General features: G+C 52.6%; 4 protein-coding genes across 6 annotated transcripts; 1 reads left to right on the top strand and 3 right to left on the bottom strand.

The window, feature by feature from the left end:
- Positions 1-39: 39 nt before the first annotated feature.
- On the bottom strand, positions 40-2,154 carry LMH87_007518 (uncharacterized protein; the record flags this gene model as incomplete). Its single annotated transcript, XM_056192624.1, has 8 exons — positions 40-131; positions 209-238; positions 300-859; positions 914-1,756; positions 1,809-1,868; positions 1,937-1,968; positions 2,017-2,046; positions 2,098-2,154. 8 exons carry the CDS (start codon positions 2,152-2,154, stop codon positions 40-42), a joined length of 1,704 nt encoding a protein of 567 aa, XP_056060827.1.
- Positions 2,155-3,282: 1,128 nt separating this feature from the next.
- Positions 3,283-5,422, bottom strand: LMH87_007517 (uncharacterized protein; the record flags this gene model as incomplete). Of its 2 annotated transcripts, none has more annotated exons than XM_056192623.1 (4): positions 3,283-3,306; positions 3,376-3,428; positions 3,745-3,944; positions 4,002-5,422. In XM_056192623.1, the coding sequence occupies 4 exons, from the start codon at positions 5,420-5,422 to the stop codon at positions 3,283-3,285; spliced, it is 1,698 nt and encodes a 565-aa protein (XP_056060826.1). The 2 variants fall into 2 exon arrangements, with proteins under 2 accessions (XP_056060826.1, XP_056060825.1); XM_056192622.1 differs by having other exon boundaries at positions 3,388-3,428.
- Positions 5,423-7,491: 2,069 nt separating this feature from the next.
- LMH87_007516 (uncharacterized protein) lies at positions 7,492-10,170 on the top strand (the record flags this gene model as incomplete). 2 transcript variants are annotated; one of them, XM_056192620.1, is made up of 2 exons in its annotated part: positions 7,492-8,877; positions 8,930-8,935. In XM_056192620.1, 2 exons carry the CDS (start codon positions 7,492-7,494, stop codon positions 8,933-8,935), a joined length of 1,392 nt encoding a protein of 463 aa, XP_056060824.1. The 2 variants fall into 2 exon arrangements, with proteins under 2 accessions (XP_056060824.1, XP_056060823.1); XM_056192621.1 differs by having other exon boundaries at positions 7,492-10,170.
- Positions 10,171-10,373: 203 nt separating this feature from the next.
- Positions 10,374-12,069, bottom strand: LMH87_007515 (uncharacterized protein; the record flags this gene model as incomplete). Its single annotated transcript, XM_056192619.1, has 3 exons — positions 10,374-10,862; positions 10,912-11,037; positions 11,089-12,069. The coding sequence occupies 3 exons, from the start codon at positions 12,067-12,069 to the stop codon at positions 10,374-10,376; spliced, it is 1,596 nt and encodes a 531-aa protein (XP_056060822.1).
- Between the last annotated feature and the right edge of the window lie 749 nt (positions 12,070-12,818).

Below are 12,818 nucleotides of genomic sequence, written 5' to 3'. Positions count from 1 at the left end.
TAAAAGAGACGCTTTAGCCTCGATGTTGCACTTCCATCATCAACCTTCGCCAAGTTCCAATGCAGGCTCCATGAAACCGTAAAAGTCTCCGCCTCCATTCAAGGCGCTAAGTAGAATATCATCAAGCCAACCTACTCCAGTTGTCGAAGAAGAAAACAATGTCAAACCTGGAAAGTCCCACTCAAAAACGAATTGGTCTGGCACAAACGAGTCAAGTTCGCTGGTGGCGTTAGAATACCTATCCTCTGTGTGAGTCTCGTCATCGACGCGAACTTGGTCCCCGGACTGTGCATATCGACCTTGTAGCGCCCCTGTAAATTTTTCGGTGCCAATCTGCAGGAGCTGTAGGTACATTTTGGCTGTACTGTTAGAAATTCCCATCATTCCGGCTCCGCCTGCGTCGCTCAGCTCCCTCGATAGGATACTTCCACAGGCAATCAGATCATCGTTAAGGCTGCCATTCTCTTCCGGCAATAGGATGCATAGCTTCAAAAGCAGTAGATAGCAAAAGGCGCATTTGGCCCAGACGAAATCCATGGCGTACTTTAAGTTGTGCAGATACGATCGCGGCTCCGAAATGATGGTCTGTAGGTGCAGCCGGAGGGATTCCTTTGCCATGGAGAGAATAGATCGCTGCGCGGGGGACATAAATTCGACATTATCGGTGCCAGCAATTCGCACCGCTCGGCAGAGAGCCATTGTGGTTGCCCAGCACTTTTGGACTCGTAGATTGACAACGATCCACGGCGGGACATTGGTCATCTGTTGAAGTATTCGCTCCCAATCACCGTGCCAGAGCTCAATGTCAATTTTGGAGTCTCGTACCAAGAGTAGTATATCCTCTTCATCTTCGTATACTCTATCCGATAAAGATGAATAAATGTTGGCACGAAGCACATTGAGCTCAACTTGCGCAAATAGAAATCGGTCTAGTACGGTGGTCCGTGGATCATCCAGAATGATTCTCGCCCGCCGCGGATCTCCTGCGAACCTGACAGTCAACATGTCCCCGGCGTCGACATGCAGAATATGACTGAGAACAAGCACATGAAGCCACGTGCGCGCTTGGCACATCAACGCTACTGTATCCGACGCCTCATTATTGCTTATGCGTGCGATTAACTCGTCGTACGCACTGGGTAGACCGATATCGATGGCCAGCCGTATGGCACTCGCGACGAGAATTGATCTTTCGGCAGAGTAGCATGCCCTCACTAGAAGTGCCTGGACTGTTTCCATAGTTGTCCCGCCGGGAGCCGACATGACGCTGCCGAGCATGCGCTTGAGATGGAAGTTGAGCAGCCGCCACTGGCGTGATTCCGTGCCGCACACGACGCGGCAGCCTACTGTACATATCGCCCCAAACAAGAGGCTGGAACGTTGTCGGACGCTCTGCACCGTATCGAGGCCGGGGTCGAAAACGGGAACGTAGTGGTCGCAGCCATCAAAAAAAGTCGAAAAATAGCGGTCGGCTTGCTCCGAGGTGATGAGGCCGACGGAGACGAAATCTGGCGCCTGCCCGACTTTGGTTGTGAAGTGCGATCTTCGACTTCTGCGAAAGCCCAAGTTGACTTCAGCTGGTTGGATCTCACGATGAGCTAAGCTGGAGCGTTGAGAAGCGCTGTCATGGACGGCAACGAGCGGCGCTGTCACTCGGGAGTCCGAGCCAGTCGAAACTGGTTCCTGAATATCACTTGGACTTGTGGAGAAGCGTTTTCTTAAATTTGACACTTCAGCACTGAGCGCATCGATTTTCCTGCGAGACCAGTCATCAGCGCTGGCCTGCTGTAGAAATAGCACAGGCGTACTCTTGGTAGGGTTCTTTCGGGCGCTCGGTGAAATTGCAAGATTTCATCAAAGAGCGACATCTAAAGCATTAGTGAGACGGCTTTCACAATAATGGTCAATCTCATCGGGTTTCGGGAAAGCTCCTTACCTCGTGCATGGGTTTCCGCCATTGCATCTTACCTGGTGCGAATTAGTTCCAGCAAGTGCAGCTTGTACGCGTGTACCAACTTTGGACGCCCGACACGCACCGCAGGCCGTCTAGAGCTCTATTAGTGGTGGCACCCGTGGAAGAAAATTTGTCGCGCTTACCGGCGTTCGCTTTTTACGCAGCCGTGGCGCGACTGCACTTTGCGAGTTTGAAGCCATGCGGTGGTAGTTAGTTGTTTATGGCAGAGTGTGGCTCGAAAGCTGAGAGTGACTTTTCCGCCCTGGGTCATACCACGAGCGCCACTGTCACTAACTAGAGGCCAAGGCATACACCAAGTTCACACTGAACTAGTTAGAACTTAACTTTACCTAGCACTATCCGTATTCTTGCTGTAACGTAATAGTTTACCTTTATTACACTTACTGTTTCTCCTGATTTCTCTTATTTGTCCTACTACATATAAGTATTAGCCGTTTCTCTGCTCTTCGATAAAGTAACTGTGTAGTGGTGAGCCTGTCCTCAGCTAATTAACTCTGGAAATGATCTGGCACCAATTGTCTGTGGGTACACTCCGCAGTGGCTGCTTTCATTTGACGAGGGCGCCATTGAGCGAGCACTGCTTGACGTATCACGGCTTTTTTTTATCCGCCTGCAAGTAGAATGCCAAAATATTGCCTATCTTATAGGCATCATGTCTTAGCTTCATGGTTCTCAGACCATGCATTACATCTGCACAAGTGAAATCTCCACTATGGTGGCTTCTTCTTTTCATCTGCCGGTTTGATGCCATCATTTGAGAAGCATGCATTCGGCAGCGGTCAGCGTCTCCCGCCAGCACCAGATACTGGCGCTCTTTACCTGCCAGTGCATCGGGGAAAGCGCATGCAAACCAAAGTTTATTAGCGAGATTAGCAAAGCCCATATTCCTCCTACTGGAGTCTACTGATGAGAATCTCGGGAATATTTAGCGCACGGGGTGCGCTTGCTGCTGGTGCCATGATGTGCTTAGCAAAAATGAGCAGGCAGTTCAGGTAGAGGAAGAGGGTTTGTAGTCCTGTGGCCCCAGCGGCACTTGACAGCGTATACAGTACAGCAGTGCACAAGCCAGTACATATTATGTACTGTGGCAAACGAACTGAGACGGGAAAAAGGTAGATACACATACTCAGCAAAAGGACTCGTATGCTAAATAAAGTTCTTATCATTAAATAATTCTCACCCGAACCCTATATGTAATCCCCTATAACAGTGCTCCGCACAGCGCCGTGCAGCGCTCTGTGCAGCGCTATAACAGGTAGGGAGATGGGTAATCCCTCGTGGTTCCTATCGAGTCGCTCCAAGCAGCGCTAGCTGTAGCGTTGTACGGAATACTGAAGAGCGCATTATTAGAGAACGTCGCTAACAGAGACCTCGGGCTGGGTACGGAGTAGAGTAGTTACACGCAGGCTCACTCTTTGCAGCAATAGACATTCAGCTATGAGGTATGTTCGTCCTATACAGAGGAATTCGATTACATCAGAAAACAAGAGGTTCTATGCCGGTTTGGATGCTTCTGTTAATAATTAACGCGCAAAATACAAATGCTTCTGTGTCGCTAATGGAAGTGTTCAGCGGCCTTTGTTGTGCACCCTCGGCCCCGGGTAGGTCTGGTACTATTTCGACGTAAGCCATCAAATATCCCGCGGTAAGCACGACATGGACAGTCAGAGCAGTTCAGTATATGTGCATATTATGTTTTCAGTAATAGTGGTGTAAATAAGACATATGATACTGGTTGTTGTAATACGCATCAGACCAACCATCAGTACCTTGGAAATTCCCGTGGGGTTGGGTATCAGGACTTGGCTTCCGCTTATCTGGATCTGCGTCGTCTCTAGCGACTGCATCCCATGACCGCCAGAGAAAGTTGTTTCTACCGCCAGGGTTGGGGCAGTCAAAAGACCTGAATTTCGGGAAGTGCTTGTGAAGAACAGGCATGAATTTGCTAATGGTTCGATCAGGCTCGTCCCTATTATCGTCAGCAGTTGCACGCAATTTTTGTCTTCGACCCGAGCTTGATACATACGCCTCCCACCAATTCTCGAAATCCTCGGGTGCATCTTGTGGCGGTGGGCCAGGGATGATTCGAGTCAACTTCATTGACTGCAGCTCAGGGAACAGTGGTTCGCCCAGCGGCTCGAAAACAAAGGGGCCAAATTCTTCAATCTGCGGAATCTTCAAACTCCTTAGCTTCGGACAACTGTGACCCAGAGCAAAAAAGGTCTTCTCTGTAAGTCCGGTCCCGAACGGGAGGCTTAGCTCTTCCATCTGTGACCAGCACGAAACCATGGCGCGGAGCTCGTTGTCACCAAAGCCAACCTGCGTGGCGGGGCTGAGCCAAGGGATTTGCACCTTGTTAAAGGTAAGACGGAACTCGCGAAGATTTATGAGGGATGACAACCACGTCATGTCCTCGCCTTTTATTTTCGTCGTTCCTGGAACATCGAGCAACAGGGTACGGAGGCTTGTCATTGTGCCGAGGCTCGGCATCAGCTTGCCACTTTCGGCATCCCGAATTGACAGCTGCAGAGACCCTAGTTTGGGGCAAAGCGGTGCGATTTTCGGAATGCTATAAGACTGCGTGGTGATGATGAGCGTCGTTACCTCTTGGAAAGGCGAGGGCGTGATGCTCGCAATCTCTGTGGCAAGCGGATCGGAGAGCGGTCGCGAAACATAAAGTAAATCTAGGTCTCGTAGCTTCGCACATGCTAGTATGAGCTGTTTAGTGACTAGGTATTCAGTGCCATACCCAAGGCGCACGTCGTGGAGTTTAGGTCGATTGGCAATCAGCTTGAGCATAGATTTGGCGGCCGCAATGCGCTCCGCGCTGGATTCATGAGCAATCAAATCGTTGACACTCGGCTCATGCAGGATCTTGTCCACTTGCTCCCCGACTACCGCATCAAAGTCGGGGAAGCGCCGCACTGGTGTGATACCAAAGGCCACACTCCGCAAGTCTAGACACTGGTGCAGTAGGTCGAAAAAGGTAGAGTCGAGGTTGAAGGAATGCGCCGCCACTTGTGTTATGCCGGGTCCGATATATGGGAAGAGGAACTGTTGGTCCTGGCCCGACTGTGTGTTGTCGGCTTCAAAGTATGCATATCGGATGCGCGGAAACTTGAGCCACTTGGATGCCACGTAGGCGTTGCGCGCCTGTACATGCCTGAGTGACACAGTGGTGATCTTGTTGGCGTAATACTGCTGGCGGTTCCACGACACGTAATTGAGGTAGTGCACGTGAACCTTGCTCCAGTGCACATCGGTTGCCATGTCAAACCAGTACCGGCATGTGCACATAGCCGCGACCAGGCCTTCTTGCGGGAGGAACTCAAAGATGGAGCGCAGCAGCTCGGGAATGCCGAGCGCCTGCTGCATCACCGGGCAGTCGGGCGCCTCGAGCTCATACCCTCCCGTGATGTACGCGCCCGTGATAAATGGAGGAGGCATTGCGGATGTCGGAGGTGGACGACTATCGTAAAAGTAAAGGCTGGGCGGGCGGCGGCAGTTGCGCTGAGGAGAGTTCCGCTGCCGCGCGCATCACCGAGCGGGGGAGCTGGATATCCGGGCGGTTAGGCTGACTGGGCAGCTTGGGTGTGTGGCTTGAAGGGGGGAAGAACTTTTGCGCGCGCATGAGCTAAGCAAACATTCGTCCCTGTTATACGCCATTATTTGGCAACAGGGTACCATGGACGAGAGAAAAATCGGAAAAGCTGTCAAGATAATCATGTGCGACTTTGGCGACTACCGCGACAGGACATTTCCCTGTTCCTCCCGGCAGAAGTCATCCTTGCGACAGTCAACGTCAGGCAGGTATACTAGGGCATATTGCTTGATACTGGAGCTCAGCATGCCCTAGCCGCATGCTGCTGGAGTTTGCACCGGAGTCTAATTTATTCTGGACACGAGATGCCGCCAACGCAAGCGCCGGGCGGCTTTTCTGGTTAATGGGCCATGTTCTGGACTTTTCAATCACTACCTTTGAACTGCGCTGTAGAAGTTGGATGAAGTCTTGGTCAGAACTTGTGACTAATTGTGCTTTGATTTCGAGTAATGCGCATAATCCGGTCACTCGCACACATTTCGACGGAAACAAGCTCCGCGACGGCACGCACCTGCAGCGCCGGCTGCAATAGTAGCCTAATCAATTGCCCAAAAGAGTAGTGAACTCCCGGAATGCTGCTCGGCTTGCCGAGATTCAGAGCCTGATGCTACCGACAGCTTCGACGTATAACGTTGAAACGCTCTAACGATACTAATCAGACCTTTGCAACGCTGTTTTGTTAGATTAACTCTCAAAACCGCTCATAACCGAACATCATTATGCGGGTGTCGCTTTTTCAATTGTAACCCGCAAATTCACTGCCAACTGGAACGCACCAACTTGACGCCTACCCTGCACCAGCACCCACATGAACCGAGTCAGTCCACAAGTTTGGCAGGCCAGAAATGGCGTTTTATCGACAATTAGGCAGTATTTCCGATGCAAAAGAATAAGTAGCGGTTGCATCTTCCTCCTACACCCGAGCGTTTCAGCAAGTCATTGCTGAGTCCGCCAGATGGGTATTTACATAGAAACCGTGCACGTGGTGTGGCTCTCGGATGTCTTCGTGAGAAAAGAATAAATAGAAAAAAACAAAAGCCAAGGAGACTAAGGGGAATAAGAAATAATAAAAAATCAATTGTATTATAGCACCCCAACCAGCCCTGTCAGGGAACACGGTTACCTCTATCGTGAGTAATTGTAGAGCCAATACCATGGCAGCTGTCTGTTGTATGAACACCCCCACTTCAGTGACAGAGGCACTAGTCGGATCAGCAGGTTGTGTACAGTGACGTTAGCCAGCAATCGCTAGAGCCCGAGGCCAGCAACTCGGAGTCGTACAGACAATTAATAGTATTACATAAAATGATATTGTCTACGAACAGGATACCTAGTGATTGCCTCAAACTTTCACGTGCATCCTTTTATGTGGTCAATTTAGTTACTGCTAGGTGGAATAGAAGTAGAGACAGAAAATAAATAAGAAAAGAAGAAGACAACTAATACAAGAAGAATACAAACATAAACGAGACTAGTTACTATCTCTACTTGAGTGGCTCAATGCTTTTTGGCACCCCCGTGGTTGCCCGCATCGGCTCGGCGCGTACGACCTACCGCAACACACCGAAGCTAACCCATTCTCTTTACGGATATCAGGAATCCATGTTTCTCCGTTGGATCAGCGCCCGTCAGGGCCCTTTTCGCCCAGCTTCGCCGAACATTGCCGGGGCAAACCCCAAACCCCACGCTCAGCCCCGGCCGTCATCACTAAACTTTTCGGGCGTCATCCAGGGCCACCAATCACTGCGTCGTGACCTAGGCCTAGATAGGTAACGTTGTATGGCATGTGGAAGGGACTTCACCTCGAAGCTGCATATTCATAAGACGGGCGTGTCCCCGGAGCGCTCTTTTTCTACACAAGCCAGCCCTACGAATTTCCCCGCATAGTACATTTTCCCAGGACTTCAGCAGTATCATGCTCCAGAAGGTTCTGGTGTCGCTACTTGCCAGCGGTGGCCTCTGGACCACCGCCACGGCCATGCCTCTCATCTCAGGAGCCGGCCAGAAAGTGGCTATTCCCAACTGGGATTTCCAGTCCTCATCAAGCGTTGACAAGGACCTTACCAAGCTGTCCCTAGCAGGCGGCACGGATACCAAGTTGTGGCATCATGTCGAGGCGTCGCGCTGCACGCTCATGGGCTGCCTCCTGGCGAACGGCGAGTACAAGGACAGTGAGCTCTGGTTCTCGGACAACCTCAACAACTTCAACTGGGGCCAATTTGCCGTACCTTGGGTCTACCGCCACGAGTTCGAATTGCCAGCTTTGGAAAAAGGGCAGCATTTTCTGCTCGAGACCAACGGCATTTCCTCCAAAGCCGATCTCTACGTCAATGGCAAGCAGATTGCTGACGCCGAGTTCCAAGCGGGCGCCTACGCTGGACACACCTACGATATCACCGATCTGGCGGCAGAGGCGAACGCTCTGCTTGTGCACGTCTATCCCACGCAGTATCTGTATGATTTCGGTGTCGGTTTCGTGGATTGGAATCCGTACGCGCCGGACAACGGCACGGGCATATGGCGCGACATCACCGTCAAACAGACCGGGCCTGTAGCCATGGGTCCGCTAAGCATCGCCGTCGATGCACCTCTGCCAATTGGCCAGCACGATGCCACCGTGACGATCCGCGCCAAGGCCACGAACCTCGAAAAGGCGAGTGTCAAGCTTGCGGCCAAGGCGACAACCGTGAGCCAAGCTGGTACCACCGTTGGCACGCAGGAACACATCGTGATGCTAGGCGCGGGCGAGTGCAAGTATGTCGAGTTCCAGCAAGTCATTAAAGCCCCTCAGGTGTGGTGGCCCAAGACCTGGGGCGAGCAGCCTTTGTATACGGCCAAGGTGGACTTTTCCGTCAATGATGCTGTCTCAGACACTGCCGAGTCGGCTTTTGGCGTCCGCACCGTTACGTCCGTCGTCAACTCACATAATGACACCGTTTTTACTGTCAACGGCTACCCTTTTCAGGTCATTGGCGGCGGCTATGGCGCCGACATGTTTCTGCGCTGGGACAGCACGCGCTTCACAAGAATCGCGCAGTACATGATTGACATGGGCCAAAACACGATCCGTCTTGAGGGCAAGATGGAGCAGCCGGAACTCTACGATATCGCTGATCGTCTTGGGCTCATGGTCATTGCCGGCTGGGAGTGCTGTGATAAGTGGGAGGCGTGGGAGTACAACCATGACCTCGCTGTTGACCCGCCGCCTATCTGGGATGAGCGCGACTACGCCATTGCTAACGCTAGCGTGGTTCACGAGGCCGGCGTCATTCAAACTCACCCAAGCATGCTCGGCTACCTTGTAGGCAGCGACTACTGGCCAAATGATCGCGCAACGAAAATATACGTTGAAGGACTGAAGGCTGCCGGCTGGCAGGTGCCCATTATCGCGTCGGCGGCCAAGCGTGGCTACCCGGAGCTCCTCGGTCCATCGGGTATGAAGATGGAGGGCCCGTATGACTGGGTGCCCCCAAACTACTGGTTCGATACGAATGAAGATGGTACGGACCGCTACGGCTCATCATTTGGCTTTGGCTCCGAGCTCGGCGCCGGTGTAGGTACGCCCGAGCTCGGCAGCCTGAAAAAGTTTTTGTCAAAAATGGATATGGAAGATCTGTGGAAGAAGCCGGAAAAGGGCTTGTTCCACATGTCCAACAACAACTCGCAGTTTTACGATCGCAAGATCTACAACAGTGGCCTCTTTTCGCGTTTCGGCAAACCCACATCGCTCGATGACTACCTGATCAAGGCGCAGCTGACCGACTACGAGGCTACGCGCGCTGAGTACGAAGGATACTCGGCGTTTTGGAACGCGGAGCGCCCTGCCACGGGTGTCATCTACTGGATGCTGAACAACGCCTGGCCGAGCCTACACTGGAACCAGTTTGACCACTACCTCCGCCCCGCGGGGTCATACTACGGCACCAAGACGGGGTCGCGCGTCGAGCACGTTGCCTTTGACTATGTGAGTCGTGGTATCTGGCTCATTAATCACTCGCTGGACCAAAAGGGCGCGCGCACAGTCGAGGTGGACCTCATAGACATACATGGCAAGACAATTTCGAGCCAGACAATTACGGATGAGACAGAGCCAAACACATCGCGCAAGATTGGCCAGGTGGAGGGCGTGGATGTTGAGGAAGTGGTATTTTTGAGGCTAAGACTATTCAAGAAGGACAAGGTCGCTAGCAGGAATGTGTACTGGCTGACCAAGGACGTGGACGTACTAGACTGGAAAAACTCGACGTGGTACTACACACCCGTGACAAAGTATGTCGATTATACCTCGCTGAGCAAGATGGACGCCGCCAGCGTCAAAGTGACGGTTGGTGAGTCGACATGCCGATCTAGGACAGATGGCGTTAGAGGTAAGAGCGTGACGCTGGAGAATATGTCGGCTGTACCGGCGTTCTTTTTGAGCTTAAACGTGGTGGATGATGCGGGCGATGATGTGGTGCCGGTGCTGTGGTCGGATAACTATGTGACATTATGGCCGAACGAGACGCTCAAGCTCACTGTTGGGCAATGGGACGATAGGGCAAAGGCGGTGGAGGTCAAGGGGTTTAATGTCAAGCCGGCAAGTATCAAGTTCTAGGGCTTTTGAGGGCATGATATCTTTATTGAGCAAGATGTACGGCGCGGGTTGTGCGTAGACCATTCGTTAATTTTATAAGCTGAAATGCAAACTGTCACTGGAAACGCGAATGCTTAAAATATGTGCCCATGTTGAGATTGAATGAAATTATGGTAATTGGTTGTGAGCATTGTCAAAGTCCTGAGGGTCATAGGCTCATGTGATTAAACTAGGTAGCGGAAGCCCTTGCGCATCTGGAGAGCCTCGTCGGGGCTGTTGAGGATTTGCACGGCGCCCGCCGCACCCGCCGTAGACGCAGCGTCGACCTCGTCCAACGCGGCTTCGCTCTTCTCGAGCTGCTTGTTGAGGCTAATGAGCATAACCCGTACAACCCAACAGCCAAAGATGGTGACGGCAAACATGCTGAGGACAATGGCATAGCTCTTGCGGTAGCCGTCCTCCTTGAGATCCCAGACGTAGGAGCCGGCGATGTTGCCGAGCTGGGCAAAGGCATTGATGATGGCAATTGCAACGGCGCGCTTGGCGGGCGGTCGAGGGAAGGAGGAGGCAATCCAGGAATAGAAGACAATGTATCCGGCGTAGGAGCTTGTCTGCAGGAAGAGAGCGACGTAGCGGGCGGGGACGCTGGGAGTAGACATGCAGATGACAAAGCCGACGATGCCGATAAGCATGGGAACGACAATGTGCCAAAACTGAGAGCATTAATGGTGGGTGTAGTTAGGCGTTGGGGGAGTGACTTACTCGTTCTTGTGTGCGATCCGAGTTCCAAGCGACAAAGTACGAGACAATGCAGGCGAAGACCCATGGAGGAGCACTCATTAGCAGTGTAGGAACGTAGCTGAAGCCGAGCGTCTGGGTCAAACTGGGCTGTACAATGTTAGTGGAGTTTGCAGGTTGTATAATGCGGAGGGTACTTACGAAAAATGCGTTAAAAGACAGACCGACCACGTAGGCGGTAAAGGTAAACATCATGACGTAAATTTTGACGTCCTTGAGGGCCATCTTGAGGCCCTCCGCAGGACCTTGGTTGGCATCGGTGTCGAGTTCGCCAACATCCTCGAGGATGCGCAGCTGTGCCACTTGACGCTCCTCTTCCGTAAAACCGCGCGAGTTGTGCGGCAAGTCTGGCAGGATAAACGCGGCCGCAATGGCAATTACGCAAGTGGCCGCGCCTTCAATCCAGAAGAGCCAGCGCCATGCAGCATGGCCCAGGACGCCGTTCATGTTGGACAGCACACCGGCGCCCACAAGTGAGGAAAATGCATTGGAGATAAGGTTGCCGCAGAAGAGTAAAGCGTTACGCTTGGTGAGCTCGCGGCGAGTGTACCATTTTGAAAGGATGAGCAGCGCGCCGGGGAGAAAGGCGGCCTCAACAAATCCAAGTAGAAAGCGGATAGCGATCATGCTACCAAAGTCCTTGGCGTTCCCAGAGAGTGTCGAAATGATGCCCCAGAGGAGCATGGCACAGGAAATGTACAACGAGGGGCGCGAGATGCGGTTGATGAACATGTTGGAAGGCACCTGCATAAGAATGTAGCCCACGTACAGAATACTGAGGCACGTGGCGTACTGCGTGTCGTCGAGATGCAGGTCGTCCTGCAGGCCTTTGAGGCGCGCGGCGCCCAAATTATTCCTGTCAAGGTAGTTCATAACGTAGATGGCGATAAAGAGCGAGCAGCGGCCGTCGAGCTTGCGCTTAAGGCTCTTTTCCACGGCGACACGGCGGGCGGGATCCATGTTCGGGATCTGGAAGCCATGGGCCGCGGCCACGGCAGCAAGGCCTGTGACGGGAGGTGCTTCGACATACGCCTCGTTGTTTGTGTACTCGACGTTTTCGATTTGCTGTTTTTCGTGGTCGTGGGCGCCAGGCGCGCCGGCGGGCGAGATCTTGTCATCCATGGCGGGAGGAGAATAAATGGGGCTTGGTGTTGAGACAGCAATTAAGCCCGCGGATAAGAGACAAAAGGGCGCGAGGAAGATTGGAAAGACGGGAAGCAAGTATTTAATAGACAAGGCCCAGGAACGGCTCAGCGTATTGTCTGTTTACTCTTCCTGCGAGAAAGGGCCGAATGGCGATGCCTCGTTGGGTTGGGTATAGTTTTTAAGTGGCGCATGGCGCCTTTGCTGGAGCGTGTCGGAATAACGCTCCTGACTTCCGGGGACCCCCACACGCCTAATCCACTTGGACGCGAGTAATGGAAGATGGGGGGTTATTCTTGTCATTCTCTGTGCTCCCACCAAGCTCCATCGTATCTTACCTCGCTCTATTGCCGAAGACATTAAGCGGTGGCGGAAGATGGCTTGCTGGATCTACGTTAGCTGTGTTTGTGGCGCAAGCCAGCCCACGGGAAGCCAAGTCTGGTTACTGCGCGGCTTTCTGGCCGCTTCCTTGGCTGCATTGCAAAGGAGAAGAGGGGGAAAACGGTGCCAAGAAGCGGTCAATTTCAACAACAATTGTTTTTAACCTCGGAGCATTGTTACGGATACTCGCAGAGCGACGGCATAATGATGGCTGGGGCTGGCCAGCTGGAGTTTGTGGGGGACGAGGCGGGGAGCACCTGCGGCGCTGAAGTACAGCTGTTGAGTGGTTAATTTAGTGGGCTTTACAGTGGGTTAGACAGGCAGGGGTGTAATGCGCCGACGGCAAG

The sequence above is a fragment of the Akanthomyces muscarius genome, chromosome 1, assembly GCF_028009165.1.
Source record: "Akanthomyces muscarius strain Ve6 chromosome 1, whole genome shotgun sequence".
Lineage (NCBI taxonomy): Eukaryota > Fungi > Ascomycota > Sordariomycetes > Hypocreales > Cordycipitaceae > Akanthomyces > Akanthomyces muscarius.
This window is presented reverse-complemented; position numbering and strand designations above follow the sequence as displayed.